We start from the raw sequence: 18489 nt of genomic DNA, 5'->3' as shown, positions 1-18489 counted from the left end.
CTCATGACCTGGCTGGGGGTGCTCCGAGCCATGTCATTGGTGCCCACGTGAATAAGGAGCATGGGGTAGTGGTCTGTGGGCCGGAGGAGCTGCGGGATCCTCTCCGCAATGTCTCGGATGCGGGCCCCCGAGAAGCAGCAGACTTCCCGGGCTAAGGGGTCAGGGCGGCAGATTGCCCCCTCAGTGCCCCGCAGGATGGAGTCTCCCACAACAAACACCTTTGATCAAGCCTTGAATTGATCAAGCCTGTCAAAATACTTAGTCATATTCCTGTGAGAGTAAGATCAAATTTAAGCCATGTAAAGGGGAGTAAAAGTGAGACCTTTAGAAGTGCAGTGGGCTTCTCCTAACATAAAGGCTTTATTTGAAGTCCTTTTTGAAAAGTGAGTCTTTTCTTCCATTGGGCTCAAGTTGCACAAAATTGGTGATTTAAAGAAGAGTCTCAAATGTGTGTGAATATGTTACAGAAGCTCAGGAAATATTTGTCTCTGGTTGTCCTCCAGTGAATTCCTGCTTCTGACTTAGTGCCTCCCTTAATTCAAAACTCTTTTTTATTCCTTAAAGTAACTGCTGCTTGACCATTTTGAATATTCCTTTTTCACTCCTAGACAATAGTATCTGATTGTTCCTTTGTGGCATCACTGGCTATCAGCGCAGCGTATGAGAGGCGGTACAACAAAAAGCTAATTACAAGGTACATAAAATATTGTTGGTAATGGTGCATGCTTTTAAAACCTGCCTTATGGTTTAGGTTATAACTGCAACAAGACTATGTTATGGAAGTGATCATTTAAATTTATATAGGTGTGCATGCATGAAGCTGAGGTACCACAGTTTTTATAACTAAGTCAAAATTTAAGATGTCTGTTTCAAAATTCTCAAGTGTGACTACTTGGATATCTGACTTTTTGGTACTAGATTAAAAGTGGTCATACCTTCAGAGCTGCTGAATATCTGCTGCTCTCCTGACCTGCTCTGAGATTTGTGTGCTCCCACCACTTTTGAAAATGAAGCAACCTATAGGGAGATGCATAAAATGAAGGTCTCAATTTATGAACAATTTGGGTATTTTTAACAATCTCATTTTGGTATTCTGTAAGCATGAATCATTGACTTGCTGACATAGTAAAGTATAGAAACTGCTGCACAACTGATGCAACAGTATTGTTAAGTGGACCTGAGAGAACATTGTTTGTGATAGGCTTGAACCTGTGGTGAGCTCCACATGATATCGGTCCACATAATATTTATTGTACGATCAGGGCTGATGTGCTTGGTTTTTTTTCAGTTTTGTGTTTTGATTGGTATTTCTTTAACACCTTTCCTTTAACTATCCCTAAGCAATGGCCTTCTGAAAATGTCTTTGTTCTTTGATTTCCTGTGGATTCAGGGACATGTATTTACCATTAAAAGAATTTGCTACAATTGCTGGATTATCTATGTCAGTCAATGACTTGATGCTTGAGTTGTTTCCATTTCTATTAAATGGAGAGTAACTGCAGCAAGTATAATGCATGTATAATGTATACATATCTTGTTTGAGAAACAAACTCAAATTTATTTTAAAATATAGTTTTATACAGTAGTTCTGGCAACTTCAGATGATAGCATAAACTGTACATCCCAGGCATAGATCAAATTAATGTAATGCTTCCAGCCATCATGTAGATGATTTAGAACTATATAGTAATTTATACCTTTTTTTCTTTGTAGCATAATTTACCCACAGAATAAAAAAGGAGAACCTGAATATAACCCATGTGGGAAGTATATGGTAAAGCTTCATATCAATGGTGTCCCTAGAAAGGTAAATAGCTTTTAGAAAGAACAGCATAATTATTATGTAAACTTGAGACTTTGGAACTGGAAAACATCCTTTACTTTGATAAATTTATTCTGGTTTTACAATGTGTGATAGACTGCTGGTGTCCAATCATGCTATCATGCAACCTGGTACTCTGAGTTAGAAGCATTGAAGGCATTGGGATTCTCTTGTGAATAGATTACATATGATGGAAAAATGGGCCATAAAAATGTGCTATGTTAATTGTGTATAGCACTTAGAGATGAATATCTGGATGAGGCAGAGATGTTAGTGAACCCAGTAGACTACTACGGGAGTAAAAATTGCCCATATTGAAACAATTATTCTGTCTAATCTATAATAATAATAATAGGCTTATTCTGTCTGTGATTTTTCTCGGCAGCCAATCACAATGCTTACTGAAACAACCAATCAGAATGCTCCGGACAAACAGAATAAGTGTGTTGTTATAGATCCTAAGGCATTTCAAACAAATATGCAGACAAGTCAGAGTTAGAGTAAAGCCCCAGGGGGGAAAAATGGTAAGGGGTCAGCTTTTTTTTTCTTTTTCCCCCTGGAGTCTGCTGGCCTATCCGCAACCGGGGGGTGAGCTGCGGCACCCCTTGGGACCACCCAGCTGGGATATCAGCAGGTGGGTGCTGTCCGGGGGGCACTTCCACCACAGAGGGAAGCATCAGGGTCCCCTGCAGCTCAGGTTCTGCGCAACCTGCCGGCTGGTTGTGGGAGACACAGTTAGACTCCGGGGGGGAGATAAAAAAGAAGCCCCTCACCACTTTTTCTTTGGCAGATCCTGCCTCTGCAATTTGCCACCAGGTCACACAGCCCCTGAGCTGTGGGTGGGGGGGGAGGCCTGGTGTTTCCCTCCATGGCGGTGGTGCCCCCCAGGGCCACCCAGGCAGGGTGCTAGCTGTGCAGGTGTAGCCCCAGCTCACAGGCAGCACCCACCAGATCCAGCAGTGCGTGGAATGCTTGAGGAATCTTGGGCTTGGCGGGCTTCCAGCGCTTTGTGCACCATCCTGCCACCTGGGACCGCCTGGGAACGATCTGCTGCCCCAGGAGGGCGGCTGGGTGTGCTGGCAGCCAGAGAAGGTGGCACAGATGGTACATGGGATACAAGAAGCCTACCAAGCCTGAGCATTCCCCGAGCACACTCAGACTTGCAGCTCCCCGTGCACCATCCCCATTGTCTTCTCCAGATAGGACCCTTGTACACATGAGGAATATCTCTGTAGTTTGTTACGTAGCAACCTAAAATACATGGGATGTGTTTTAGTTTGCTCCTCTATAAAATCATTTAAATTGTAACTCGCCACCAAATGTGTACACTGTTATGCAATGAAATCATTAAAAAGGGCAGGTAAACCACTGAAGGGGGCAGTTTCCTCATGTGTACTAGGGCCCTCTTATTCTATGACTATAAACAAGTGACAAGGTCAGACTTTTGACAAAATGTCTTTATATTCCTAAGCCTGTGTTTACACATGGACGGCTTTATGTAGCCTTTTCGAGGGTGAGAAGTTTTGATTCCGTTAAAGTATTCAGTCATAGGATAACTACAAATCCTGCATTTAAAGAAATACTTTTGTAATAAAAATTTAATTGCAAATGTTTTGCAGGTTTCAGCTAATTTTAAAATAGAATGTTAGTGGTTCAAAACTGTGTAATTTGGATTTTCCAGTGAGAGAGAGAGGGAGAATATTTGAAGTGCTAAGAATGAGAGTTGAAGGTCATGGGTGCAGTGTCCCATGTGTCAGGTGACAGTCTTGAGCCACATGAGGCTCCTGCCACTCGGACAGTGTTCCCTAGTAGGAGACTGCAGTAGGTGTGATTGTCACCTACTATAGGATGATTCTGTTCCTGTGAGTGTTTGTTTTCCATTTTTTCTGCATCCCTATCATAAAACTTATTAAACATTAAAGCCATAGCCTTAGCCCAGAGGTGGTCCTCCCTTTGAATAAACTAATCATTTTTTCTGATGCACTCCAAAGTTCACTTCCTAGAATTGGGGCTTCCTGAGAACCAGTCAGGTGCTCTCCCTAGTATGCTACACTGCTGTGTCATGACTTGATTGTTCAGTTTTAACTGAGGAACAAAGGTCAGGTTTCTAGCAGTTTGATAGCAAATATGATGATGGGAGTTAGGAATACAGCCTCTGAATTAGAACTTCCTAGACCTTAAATGCTGAGAGCTGCAAGTGAGAGGAACAGTGTAAAAAAATAAATAAACTCTGGTCAGACACAATTCACTCTCCTTTTCTGCAACTGTGACATGGAGGAGACTGGGTCAGATGGACTTATGATCTGACCCAGTAAATGGCAATTTTTATGTTCTTATGAAGAGTTCTTGTGTTTTAAAAGAAACTTAAAACTTCTGAATTATCAGCTGCAAGATAATTTCTGGGGGGTTTTTTTATTTTGCTTAGGTTATAATTGATGACCAGTTGCCTGTAGACCATAATGGAGAACTTCTTTGCTCTTATTCTAACAACAAAAATGAATTGTGGGTTTCTCTGATAGAAAAAGCTTACATGAAGGTTATGGGTGGATATGATTTTCCTGGATCAAATTCTGTAAGTATCAGGTTATTTTTGACAGGAGATTTTTAAAAAAGTATAATTGTGTTGGTCATCTCATAGCAGATAATTTTCTTTGTAATAGTGAGAAACTTTGAGAATTGCATTTTGTGATCAAGTGCACTAAAAAATTTGTTGCAGACCATGCAAATATTTAAGCATGCAGTTAGCTATAGCCAGTGCAAATAGTGTTGTCCAACTGGGTGAACTGGATTTCTGTGATACTGTCCACCTGGTTACAGCTAACGCATTAATATTTGGAGTTTATGAAAAGTATGCACACTTATTCTTCAGGCTCTTGTATAGTATGTTTCATAAAGCCATACCTTTTGCCTTGTAGCAGTGTCTCTTTTGGTCTCAGTAGGCGCATTTACACGTTCATTTAATTTGCTTTGGGTAATGTGCGTTAAGTTTGGTACCTCCATTGTTAGGTATTAGAAAAAGGTGCATTAGCCTATTTTAATGCACATTAGCAAAAGCACATGGGTTTAAAGCACATGCATTAAAATAGGCTAACGTACATCAAAGCACATGTATAGATGTGCCCGGTGTCATTTTTGCTGATAAGATGCATTAGGTGGATTGCACAGGTAGGGAATCAATGCACAAAGCATTTACTATAATTGAATATAAAGTGCAAATACAGTGAATATACAGTATGTGAGTCTATAAATTATTCCATCAAACAGCACAAATTTTTAGAGTCATGGAACCTGCGCTTCATATAGTTTTCTTTAATAACCGCATTATACAGTGCTGTGTCTTAATCTGGGATGCAAAACATTCTTACAAAGAGAACGAGGTCTGTTTTGCAGAACAGAGTAAACTGTCCGTATTCATATGAAGAAATGCTTTCTACCTGTTGACCTTTGACAGCATATTTTTTTAAGTTTTATACCAAGGTTCACATACTGGACGGTACCTTGAAAAATAGATTTCACTGACTGTTCTAGTTGCTCATCTTTCTTAATCTCTTATTGATTATTAGGACAGTCTCAAATCTGGGTGTGTGTAAAGAATAAAGGCCATGCAAGTTTGTTCAAGTTGGTACCATTGTATTGTAGTTCAGAGAACAGAGAAGCTCTCAGTGAGAGAGAACAGCATAAGTGTGTCCTCCTTTCCTGTCATTCTTCAATTTGCTATTTGAGGAAGCACTTTGACCTGTAGGATTTGTTTTAATAAACATCAGAATTATCAAAAGGAGGACATAACTCCATTTGATTTGTTGTTCTCCAGAGTTTTGTCTACCAGTATTGACTTTAGACGAGATGGGAATTGTATCTGAGTATTTCTAGACCTTGATTTGGCGAAAAGTAGAAAAACAGCTTAGTCTTTTTGTTTGCAAATTATGTCAGTGCTAATTAAATCAATATAGCTTTGTTTTGCAGGCCTCTCTCCCATTTATACCTTGTATCTTGGGGACTGGTTAGAGCAAAATCTAAATAATTTATAATGCACATAAGCTCTAAAGGGCTTTATTTTGGGAACGTGCATTCAGAGACAGAGCTGTGAACCAAATATGCCAGTGGATAATACTTGATTATCAAGTCACCCATTTTGAGATGATAAACTTTCTTGTATAGGATGCACTTCACATAAGAATTTCCAAACTGTATTAATTGAACATAATGTTCCATTAATTCATTTCCTGACATTTTTTTAGGAAGATACTGTAGTATCTTCTCTTTTAGGAAGATACTGTGGGAGCCATTGACCTATTTCATTTGAAGAAAATAAGATGTATTCAGGGTGCAAAACAGTTCTGTTTGCACAGAAAGGTTCTTTATAAAATGATAACAGTTCTTTATAATATGCTGAGCAAATGTGTTTTCATTTCAGAATATTGATCTCCATGCACTGACAGGTTGGATACCTGAAAGAATTGCTATGCATTCAGACAACCAAGCTTTCAATAAAGATGGTACTTTCAGAATGCTTTATCAGAGGTAGGCATTTTGTTCTTTTCAATGTGATAGGAGTCTGTAACTGGGAATGTGTGTTCGTTACAAAAAAAAATAGTGTGTAAAATCACAATCATCTCTGTCCTTGGCATCATGTTCACTTAGCGCGTGCTGCCTTAGAGTCCCTCTCTCTTCTTCCTCATGGAATTCACTAGAGGAATAGTCAGCAGTGACTTTGGCAGTAGAATTTTATGCAATAAGGAGGATTTTCTGTTAGGTGTAGATCAAGGTTTTAATAGAACTGTAAAAATTAGCACTTCTCTTCTGTTAGCAGCTTCTGATTTGTTATGGGGAATGGATGGGCACAGATTTGAAGTCGAGGGGAATGGAAGCCAGTACCCTCCCCCAAGCTAGGTACTGGAAATAATATAAGGAGAAGCAGGGTTTTCCAACTTCATGCAACTTCATAATGGAGCTGCCTTCATAATGGAAAGAAATGCAGGGAACTGTCTGTAATAATGCCACAGAAGGTCTTGATAATGGGAGATTAGTAGATGTGTGAGGTCTAGGGGGTGCACTGCTCCTCTTGGGACCATGATGCTAGTCTTCAAATCTGGTACATCTTTCTTTCGGGATAATGGCATCTTGGGCATAGTTTCCAACTGCATTTTCCTTCTAGTTCCCCCAGACTTGTGTGATTTTTTTATTTTTTTTTTTTTTTTTATCTGACCAGTTTCTGTTCTCTATTATCAATGTACTAGAAAAGCAATATTAGCTTGCTGAAGATCAGACAAGCAAGACTTGTATACACTTACCTTTTTTTTTCTGTCCGTGCATTTTGCCACTCCTTTCTTCAGAGGATTTGTGATCTCCAGTGACTGCTGATGCAGTCTGAAAGTGTGATTGTATCAAGTGTAGGTATAGATCAGTAGCATGGGTAACAGCAGTGAAGACACATCAGCGCATGTTTCAGCATGAGCTGTACAGGATACTTGAATTGCTAAACTGTTCTAACCATGTCACATTTTGTCACTGTTGTTACATATGCTGGGTAAATTAAAGATAGCATGGGTACTCCAACCTGTGCTGCAGTCATATCCCTGGATTGCATCCCGCCTTCTTAAAGTGTTGGAGGCCAGCTTTACACTAATACAGGCAAGAACCATTTGAGTGTGCAGATGGCCGTCATGGGAATGTGGGAAACATACCTCTTGCCAACATACCTTTCACCTCCGGTCTTTTAAACTTTTGCCTTCAAAATTGCTACTTTAATTTGGTCGTTTGACATTCTCTGTATATCTCAAAAATGGAGAGGATTTATATCATGAAGAATATCTTTAATAAACAGCATAATCAGTATGAGGTTTCTCGAACACTGAGAAACAAAGTTGTCTTTTTCTGCTGCATCCCACACTTTAAATACCAAAAGAAGTGTCACTTGGACTTTCTCTTCTTGGGTTTTTTCAATAGTACCTACCTCAGACAAGAGTACTTGTATCCTGCATCTGTAAAGCAGAGTCTTGGTAACAGACAGGATATAACCAGAGTTCAGTATACAATAAGTGTAATGTTACTATATTCATTTTACACGTGCTAAATGCAACTAAATTCAGCAGTCTCTTTCTCTCTTTTGGCCAGATTTCATAAAGGAGATGTTCTTATCACAACAGCAACAGGAGTAATGTCTGAAAAGGAAGGGGAGAAGTGGGGTTTAGTTCCAACCCATGCATATGCTGTTTTGGATATAAGAGAATATAAGGTATCTAGTAAGACCATTTTGTTTAAAAGGCTGCCTTTTGGATGGTTCTAAGCATAACTGTCCAGTGAGACAGTGGGATTTTGCTCAGACAAGATACTTGATTTTTATCTCATTCAAAACTTTAGTGGGACAAAAACTAATGAGATGGTATTTCTTAAGTCTTTAGCCAATCTCTTGCGCAAGAAGAATGTCCCAACAAGATAAAGATGGTCACTTTTTTTTTTTTTAACTGCTCTTTTAGGGACATCGATTCCTCCAGCTGAAAAATCCTTGGAGTCACTTACGTTGGAAAGGAAGATACAGTGAAAATGATATGAAAAATTGGACCCCTGACCTACAAAAATACCTAAACTTCGATCCCAGGACAGCTCAGAAGATTGACAATGGTAATGTGACTTACAGGGTGCTGTCATCTCAAATTCCACTTCTGTTTGTCTGTTTCTTAACTAGTGCTGGTTATAACATTAAAATAAGTGATGGCTTCAAGAGACTACAGAATTTTTTTCAGTGTTTGTTTTAGGCAGTTGAGATCCTGGAGGGTGTGGTGAGGGTTTGCATTTCCTTGGTTTTTTTCTCAGCTGTTCACATAGCAAGGGGAGAGAGAAGAACTAAAGCAAAAGAAGAAAATGAGATACTAAACCAACTAAATGGCAAAGGGATGGAAGTATTTGGTTATTTTAACCCATTGCAGAATTAACTAATCACCTCTCTACAGCCTACCTGAAATCTAGTCAACGATAACTTTTGCTCTGTTTTTAACCTTTGTGTATTTGCTAACCTTGGAATTTAATACATATTGAGAGGAAATATTGTCCACCAGTACACTAATGGATCTTCTGTACTTAATCAGATTGTTCCCTAGCATTCATGGTTAGGTATCCATATATGACACACAAGCAACAGGTTTTCATTTCCTTTCCCCGAAGAGGTTTGAGGGTTGCAATTTTGCTTTCAGTATTTTCTCCTTTATGCTATGCTTTAACAAATCCTTGGTTGCAGGCTGTTGCTGCCTGGAGAACTAGAAATAGTCAGGATTTTTCTTTGACATGCCAATAGTAGTACTCCATAATTCCCTAGACAAATAGTTTTGACCAATGCCAGGTGCTGTTTTGGAACACACCTTCCACAGGGATATAGTATGTGTTGTGCTTGGGAAATCAACAAGGGTCTTGCCTGTGACAGGGCAAAATTGTTGCCAGTACCTGAATGTCCCAGTCACTGTTCAGCTTCAGAAACAATGCAGCTTTTCTTCTGTATCCTCATTTGCATCCCTTTCTGCTCAGCTTTGTCTATCACATCTTTTTTAGCGAAAGATAGACACACAGGCTCTGAATGGTATAATGAGCCAGGTAGAAAAAGCATTGACTTTTTAGCAGAATACCACTATCCTGGCTGTCTGGCTTTGATTTTTCAGGAAATATAGCAAAATGATCGGTTACTGATGAATTATTGCCTGACAGTCCATCAGCTTAAATCTGTAGGCTCTGAAACTGAGTTAATTTAAAGGGCGTAATTTTTTTCTGATTGGATTTGTATCTAACCAGTCTCACCAGCAAATGTACAAATGTGATAACTGATACAAAAAGATGCATAGTTATCTTCTTCAGTGTTAGGATTTTGTGTGGGTACTGCTAGCATATAGAGAATTTAAGCTCATTTCGTTTCTATTTCTGTCATTGATGGATGCAGTTGGATTATGTGGGAGAGCCTACTAATTGCACATGAATATTATAATAAAGCAAATGCCGGTGTACTAAAGAGGAGCCAAATGGATGTTGAGTGAATAGAATGTCAGGGAGAGGTTTCAAGTACTGCCGTGCTGATGGACTTCCCTATCGGGGGGGCCGGGAGTGTGTGCTGGATAAGTGGCAGTCCCTTCTAATTAGGGTGACCAGATTATGGTTAAGGGAATCTGAGACTGGGCGGGGGGGCACCACTGCATACGCATGCACACACCCTGACCCCATGGCTCCTAGGAACCCTGAGGGCAGACTGGGACAGCACAGAGGCCAGGGCTGGGCAGAGGCTGGACCCGACAGGGAGTAGTCCCTCCTCCCTCACCACATGCAGCCCAGGCCTCAACAGCAGCCATCCTGGCTCCATGTGCAGGTTCCATAGCCCTGGCTTACCCCACCCCAGGCACGAGGAGCAGTGCCCAGCCCAGCCTGCCCCCACCCAGCTTCCAGTCTCTGCTTAGGAGGAGCTGGGTCAGGCACTGTGGGTGGCAGCAGCCTCCGCCTCTGCTTGCAGCAGCCAAATCCCAGGACTTTTGCTGCAGTTTATACAAACTAGCCCAGCAGCATATGAAATCCAGGACATATTGTCACTCTATTCAACCAAAAGTCCATTAGAAATAGGTAGAAAATGGGGAACTGGAATGGTCAAGCGGAGGGAAACCAATCGTGGAGGGCAGCTCAGAAGTCATTAATATACTCAGTTCTTCGGAGGTGATGGGGATTCTCACGCCTCAGCTCAGTGCTCCAGAATGGACAATATCTTAATGGCTGAGGAAAACCAGCAGCCTTGCTGATGGGCACATACAGTAACCATGTGGCTAGGTCTTAGTACTGCTACAGTTTACCATTCAAGCCTGTTCTGGAGGTTACTTTGACGAGAGGGAAAGCATCTATATTAAGACTTGCAAGGAATTTAGGTTTTATACAGATCCCATAGTTTTTGGAATGAGGGTCATGCAAAATGAATAAAACCAAGGTATTATTTTAAAACAGTGAAAAATGGTTTTTTTTGTAGGGATATTCTGGATTGCCTGGGAGGATCTCTGCCAGTATTATGATGTTATTTATCTGAGTTGGAACCCAAGTCTTTTTAAAGAATCTACATGTATTCACAGGTTGGTCCACAGAAACTTCTGATATTAAACTCCCAACATTTGAATAAGTTTGGTTTTTAGTGCATGTTACACTGATAATTAAAACTGTTGATGTGGTGCTTCCCTCCTTTCTGTACTCCTCTCAGTCCCTGGGATGTGACCATTAGATGGAGTCAGGTTCTGAATGGAAAGGCAGAATGGCCCAATTTAACAGCTATGGTCTGGATTATGTTTGAAAATACTGTGCCCCTCCTCTGACCGTAGACGATGTACTCTGTTTAAAGATGTTGCAGGGTTAATCATAACCCTTGTGAGGGCACATAAATAGTAGAATTTTTACCTATAGGGACATAGGGAGCAAGAAAAAATCAAGCTCTACTGTGGTACCCCTACTGGACACAGAGGGGAAGCCCACAGTTGACCCCTGTGAAAAGCAGAGCTCCTTAATAATTACTTCACATCAGTTTTCCTGAAATCAGGCGAGAACTGGTCATCAAACTAGGGGCGCAAGGAATACAGCAATGACAGTGGTCCTCATAAAATCAGTCCAAAACAGGTGATGACACTCTTAGATCATTTGGACGTTTTCAAGTCTCCTGGTCCAGCAACCTTCACCCAAGAGTGCTGAAAGAGCTTGCCAAGCTCATAGCAGTGCCTCTGGCGAGGCTGTTCGAGGAGACGTGGAACTCGGAAGTTTGTCCCCCACAACTGGAAAAAGGCGAACGTGATTCCCATCTTTAAGAAGGAAAAGGGGGATGACTCTGCCAACTATAGACCGGTCAGTCTGACTTAGGTCCTGGGGAAGATCTTTGAAAAAAAACTGTCAAGGAGGCCATCAACCACAAGCTCACATCTGGTAGGGTATTGAAAAGCAACCAGCATGGCTTTGTAGAGGGGAGGTCATGCCTAACAAACCGGGTGTCCCTTTATAACTAACAGCTGGACATGGGACAGGAGGTGGATGTCATCTACCTAAATTTCAGCAAGGTCTTTGATACGGTTGCCCATGAAGTCATCTCAGTTAAGTTGGAGAGTTCTGGCCTAGACCAGGCTACAGTGAAGTGGGTTTGGGAACTGGCTCAGCAGCTGATCTCAATGAGTTGTAATTGATGGGGTGGCATCATCCTGGAAGGCCATCTCCAGTGGTGTACCACAGGGGTCAGTGCTCAGGCCTGTGCTTTTTAAGATCTTTATTAATGACCCTGGATGAGGGAGTAAAAAAGTGCAATGATTAAGTTTGTGGATGATACCAACCTGTGGGGACAAGCATACATCAGCGGACAGGTCAAGGATTCAGGAAGACCTTGACAGGCTGGTTCTATGGGCTGAACAAAACCGTTTAAGGTTCAACAGGGACAAATGCCGGGTTCTTCATCTGGGTAGGAAGAACCCTCACCATATCTGTACAGTGGGTGGTGGTTCACTTGGCTGACACTGCATCTGAAAGGGACCAAGAGGTGACAATCGACCGGAAGATGAATATGAGCCACCAGTGTGACAAAGTTGCCAACAGAACAAATAGAAGTCTGGTGCGCATCAGCAGATGTGTTGCCAACAGATCCAAAGTGGTGCTTCTCCCCCTCTATTCAGTGTTGGTGAAGCTACAGCTGGAGTACTGGGTCCAATTTTAGGCACCATATTTCACGAAGGATGTAGACAAGCTCAAAGAGGTGCAGAGAAGGGCCACCTGTGTGATCAAGGACCTGGGGAACAGGCCTTTATGAGGAGAGACTTCTGGATCTGGCTCTGTTCAGCCTGAGCAAAAGAAGGCTGAGAGGTGACTTGATGGTTGCCTACAAGTATGTCAAGGGAGAACACCAGGACCTAGGTGAACAACTTTTCAGAAAAGTGCCCCCCACTCTCCCAGGAAGATGCTGGTGCATTCTTTTTAAATCCCTTTGCTGGCTCCCTGGCATGGTCTTGTCACATTCAGGCTTCTTGTCTCCCTCCTGAAAACTGTGCAACTCTTTTCCTATTTTTCTGAGTTGGTCTTGCCTTGTGTCATCTTCCCCATGTTGCCAGTCAGTGTGAGTTCACCACCCTTGTTTGCCTGTCTGCCAGCTTTCCAGAGACTCTTCTCTCCCTTCCTTTGTACACTAGGCTTCAGGAACTCATCTGCGAAAGTTACTGCCTTATCCAACTTTAAACCAGCTTGAAATAGTCCAATTCTGCCACACTGCCTACAGGGAGACAAATTCACGTGCATACTAAGTGGGGAAAGAAAAGACAAAAATTGTTTCTGGTTTCCCAGAGCCCAGGTCTGAACCTAGGTTGTCAGAGACTGCTTCTTGCCTCCTTGGAAAGTGCATGGTGCACATGGCTGCTTACAAACAGATATGCAACAGGAATAATTGGGACCTGCTAATTAATGCAACATTAACAGTTTTGAATAAAGAACATTAAAGAAACCATCACAGACAACAAAGGCCTGTGTCTCTCTCCAGTTTGTTAGGCTGTTTAAAGGAGTTTCAGTTCTTTCTGTTTTTCTTCCACCTATAACATCCTCTTCTAAGCAAAGCATGATGGTTTGAAACAATGATCCAGGCTGCTGCAACTAGTTGGAGCAGATAGTGAATGTTTTATGAAATGTTCTGAATAAAAAAGTGAAGGGACCATTTTTTTTCCCCCCAAACTAGCTATTGTGTAATAGTTGAGCTAGAGTTGCTGGAACAATATTTTGGAACAGTGGTTTTAAGCCTGTGGTCCATGGACCTCTGAGGGGTCCGCAGACTGAGGGGTCTCCAAAAGATGACTGATCAATCAAAAGCACATGAATACCCATACTTACAATTCAAAGGGATCCATACCTCCATTCAGAATTTTTAGGGGTCCACAAATGAAAAAAAAAAGATGAAAACCATTACTCTAGAAGACACAGGTTTCCTTCTGAATATCAGTAATAGCATCCTACATGGCAATCATTTGCTACCTTCTGAGTGTGTCCAGAAGTGGGTTTTATCTTGTCCTTTTTGTTGTCTGTGCTCTTATCTGCTGAGCCAAACCACTGTTCTCTTCCTGATCTAGCTTTACTGATGGCTTTGCTGCAACAAATACCAGGGAAAGCATTTACTACATAGCCCTACTTTTGCAGCTAGTGCCACAGTTACAGCAATTATCCATTGCAGCTTGCCCAGTTTATCTTATTTGCAGGTAGGTTTAAAGATATGAATTAGCATCTTTATTAATCAAATTATTGGTATTTATTAGCACTTGGGATGCAAAGCAAGGTCCCGTGAAAGATGCCTACAGCCTGGCTAATAATCCGCAATACAAACTGGAGGTACAGTGTCCACAAGGTGGAGCTGCAGTCTGGATCCTGCTTAGCAGACACATTACAGACAAGGTATTAAGATGTATTCTGACTAAACCAATACTGGTTTTTTTTTCCTGTACTGTTTGTTGTAATTGAGCATGTGCATAGAGCTGGATAGAAGGCTGTCTACTTCTCTGCATTGTAATAAATGTTACTTTTGTGTTTTCTTCAAGTGTAGGGAACTAAAAAGTGACCTATCTGCATTGTAATACAAAAATGTATATAGTGTAACTCTCTCGTTTGGTCCACATATAGGATATGAGTAATATTATGTTAAAATATATGCTGTTTGTCTAGTTCTATACCACAGTTCAAAAACTTGTGGTAGACTTGTTACTTCACCACCAGGAGACTCTAGCAGACTGGGCTGTCAGTGAAGTCAATTGAAATTTTTTTAGTCTTTAGTGGGAGCAGTCTTGGTGCATCCTTAAGCACCTTGGTGGATACAAATCCCAGATCAAGCCATGTGCTAAAACAAATGCAGTAATGCAAATTTTCGTTTTTTCAGTGCCTTCATAGCAGTCTGGATCAGTGTGCAACTCACCATAATCATCTCTTTATAGGATGACTTTGCTCACAACCGAGAGTTCATTACACTGGTGGTGTACAAAACAGATGGGAAAAAAGTTTACTATCCAGGTATGGGTACAACAGTTGCCAAGAAAAGTATGCTTATGGTTTAATTAAGATAGAAAAGAAATCATGTTCAGAGTCATTCATGGGAGGGGCGGGGTTTCAAATTTTGACATAGTGACTTTGCTTTTGACCAAGTTGCAAAGTCTCTAGGATGTCTATGCCACTGTTTTGTCTTTTCCTAGAATAGCTCAGACTTGCTGACCATTCTGATCTTCAGAAGACTTGCCCTGTTCCCAGAATCTACTGAACTTAAGAAGAGCCTTTCTTCCTTTCAGTGTCCAAAACTCCTCATCAGGAGTTAACCGTGCTTGATTTTTATGGTAATACTGCACTGTCATTGGAACCAGGCATAGGAGGAGACAGGCACGCACTCATTCCTAGAATGCTTTGCTAAGCATTTTACATAGAACCCGCACAGGAGGGGAAAGGTTCAAATTCTGGCCAAAACGCATTAAGCTGCCTAAATCTCCTTCTGAATCTGGGCTTTAATTGTCAGTCATGTTCTTATACGTAGATTGCTCTTGCCTATTACACTGGCCCATTGAGAGGTTTTTGTTTTTGTGGCAGCTGTCAGAAAGGGCAGATCCCATCATGTTCAGTGAACCATGCCAAGAAGTTGCTTTAGATTCCAGGCTGTTTCTGCAGGGAAGGTCCTTTGGGATCTAGGCAGATCGTCATCTGTATTTCCAAAGAGAGGGTTTCATTAAAAGTATTTTGTTCTTTCTTGGTACATCAGTCATGGCTCTGACTAGTATTAGCAGCAGCACTTATGTGACCTTTTGACTAAAAAGTGACCTCCCAAGTGGGTAAAGTCAGTCTTGGTATAGTGAAGTGATTATTTCATCTGTGCCTAAAACATCTTCTACAAGGGGTTTCTACCCACAGGTAGATCTTTTAACTTGAACATAATATCCGCCTAAGTCTTGTTTTATCCTATGTCCTAATTTATTTTATGCTGCTTTTAACCCCTCTCACAGATTTTGATTATCTTAAAGTATTTCAACAGATTTGTAGAGCTGCAATATTATTTTTTCCACATCTGTTCAGATGAAACCGGGGCAATGCAATTTTAATTGTTTGGCACAAAGACCAGGATTTCCCAAGCCTAAGCTTCAATTTGTTACCCTCCCTCCTCTACACCCCCCCCCACCTCCAGGCATTTAAAAGGGACCTAGTCCATGAAAAAAGAAAATAAAGCCTGATCTTATGCCTACTCAAAGCCAGCAGCTAGATCCTCCAGATTTTAATGGGGCAGAAATAAGCCTGAAGGAAAACTGAGGTGCCAATAAAAGTCTGAGCTTTCCTGACATGTTCTTAAGCACTGTCAGTGTCTGATAGTGTATGTTAAATAAATTAGGTAGTGATGCAGTCATTCAAATGGATCTCTTATACAGGTAGTCACTGGAATCAAGTCTGTAACTGTAGAGCTGTCAGTCTGTGCTAAAAGTGAATGCATTATTTGAGGGGGAACAATACAAAAAGGAGAAAACAATATTGTAAAACTTCATTTTTAGAAGCATCCAAAATAGTTTTGTTTTTTGTTTTTGTTTTTTTAAAGCCTACATCCTAGACATGGATTCCTGGACTGCCTTTTGCTGTGCCCTAAAGAGCATGTCTGTAAGAGACTTCTCTTAGGAAGGACTTCCTCCTTAACTTTTTTTTTTAATAGGCATAAAATACATAAAATCTCAGTTTGGAGCCCATTAAAATAGAGGTGTCATACCTGATGACTCCCTTTGAGTTCATTGGAACTTGGATTGGACCCTTGATGCAGGACTGAAGTTGTATTTCCCAGCATACCCTGGGAAGAGTCATTCTTGATTCACCAAGAAGGTACAATATTGTGCCCAGTTTCCCAAATGCTAATTAGGCGTTCACTGAAAAGACTCCAAAACACGTTCAAAAGAAAGCTAAAGATGCTGTTGTGTTTAAAATAGCATGCCTGGGTACTTGTAGTGTAGTCTGGTTGTTGTCTGTTTGGTGTTGGTAACCTAACTGCTCAGCAGAAAGTACACCAGTGCAAAATGGCTAATGATTGTCAACAACCCTGGGGGTTTTTGGTGATGTGGTAATATGCACTTTTTCCACCCCCAGCTGACCCATCTCCATATATTGATGGGATTCGGATAAACAGCCCCCACTATCTAACAAAGATAAAGCTGACCTCTCCAGGATCCCACACGTTTACCTTGGTGGTGTCACAGTATGAGAAACAGAACACAATCCACTATACTCTCAGGGTATGTATTAAAGACAGCATGGAAACATATTATAATAAATTTACATTCAATGTAAAAACATGGGGGAGAGAGTGTCCATGACTTGGCAGGGTTTTGTAAAATATCTGTTCCTTGAAATAATTATTTGAAGCTGTTTTACAAGAAGTATTTTTGGATAAATGTATTTATTTTGGGGAAGGTGTGAATGATAGACTTGAAGCACTGGAAGAAGGCAGACATCATGTAGGCCAGTGCTTTCTGGTTCTGTTTCTGTAGGGCAACATAATGTCAGTCGGCTTAGTTGCATAATATTTCAGTCCGTGACCTTCCTGTATCAGTTTTATGGGATTTTCTGAAGTAGTATTCACTAGGGACTAGGTTGAAAAGGTAAAAGTATTTTTATTTCTTATAAGTAAAGGCCAAAACATGACCCAGCTTTCACCCACCTTGGATTTTAATTGAAATGGCTTAAAATATTTTCTCACTGCTTCTCCAACTCTTTATGTTCATGATGAAAATTAAAGGTCATTCTCTAACTGATAGATCCCATGCCAATGCGTTAAATGTTTCCTTTGCTACTAAAAGTAGTAAAGCACAGCTCATACACACTGCCTCTACACTGACACTAAATTCATTCCATAGAATTAGTTGCATTTCAGTCGCACCTGTCCCAATCCAGCCCTAGGTTTCATGCTTAAATGCAGACTAGTTTGACAGGCACTGCTGAAATGAAAACCCACTGTCCTAGTTTAGTACCTTTTGTTGGTCCCTTTATTCTTTTAATATCCTGTGACTGCTCACAAATAGTGAAAAATGAGAAACATTTAAAAGTACTGTATAAGTAGGGCATGTTTTAGAGTGAACAGAACTGCTTCCTGTTTAAATACTAACCTTGTTCCCCACCAAAAGACATGCTGGGAGGAGAAAAGGGAGGCTGTAGAGAATTATGGTTGGAGCCCCTTCCCCAGCCCAATGCAAGGCTGATGACATGGACAGCAATTTTGAATGTTACAACGCTTCTAGGAGTGTTAACTGCTGTTTTCAAATGCCCCTTTCTGGACTCTAAGCATTGGTTCTTCTCACTGGCACCAGCCCTTTCCTTTCTGTATTTTAATTGCACAGCTTAGTGGAACTTTGCATGCTGACTTCATTGAGTCAGAGCATGGCAAAACAAGACAGAAAGAGCATTAGAGGAACAGGGACTGCTAGAGTGGGTAGTGGCTGCCAGGAAACATCTCAAAAGCACTATGTTTACCATCTTGAGGAGGGGACATGGGCTTAATAAAGGGATACTCAGCCTATGGCTTGCCATAATTGGTTCTTTAGCACTTTACAGAGAATGTTACTTGTGCGCATGCACTAACTGCACAGCTTGGCTGTGTCTTTCCTGCCTGTATGCAGCTACATGCTGTAGGGTACTGCTTTATCCCCTCC

General features: G+C 41.1%; 1 protein-coding gene across 2 annotated transcripts in view; it reads left to right on the top strand.

Annotated features, from left to right (window-relative positions):
• CAPN7 (calpain 7) overlaps window positions 1-18489 on the top strand; it is a 36771-nt gene that overhangs the window by 12684 nt on the left and 5598 nt on the right. For both annotated transcript variants that reach the window (XM_019536682.1, XM_019536690.1), the window contains 10 exons: window positions 609-694; window positions 1714-1807; window positions 4248-4394; window positions 6237-6343; window positions 7937-8057; window positions 8299-8443; window positions 10809-10908; window positions 14095-14230; window positions 14764-14839; window positions 16931-17076. In XM_019536682.1, coding sequence (XP_019392227.1) covers window positions 609-694; window positions 1714-1807; window positions 4248-4394; window positions 6237-6343; window positions 7937-8057; window positions 8299-8443; window positions 10809-10908; window positions 14095-14230; window positions 14764-14839; window positions 16931-17076 — 1158 coding nt within the window. The remainder of the gene's footprint in view (window positions 1-608; window positions 695-1713; window positions 1808-4247; window positions 4395-6236; window positions 6344-7936; window positions 8058-8298; window positions 8444-10808; window positions 10909-14094; window positions 14231-14763; window positions 14840-16930; window positions 17077-18489) is intronic.

The sequence above is a fragment of the Crocodylus porosus genome, unplaced genomic scaffold (genome assembly GCF_001723895.1).
Source record: "Crocodylus porosus isolate Cpor-Errol unplaced genomic scaffold, CroPor_comp1, whole genome shotgun sequence".
Classification (NCBI taxonomy): Eukaryota; Metazoa; Chordata; order Crocodylia; family Crocodylidae; genus Crocodylus; species Crocodylus porosus.
The sequence above is the reverse complement of the archived record's forward strand: the minus strand, read 5'-3'. Positions and strand labels throughout refer to the sequence as shown.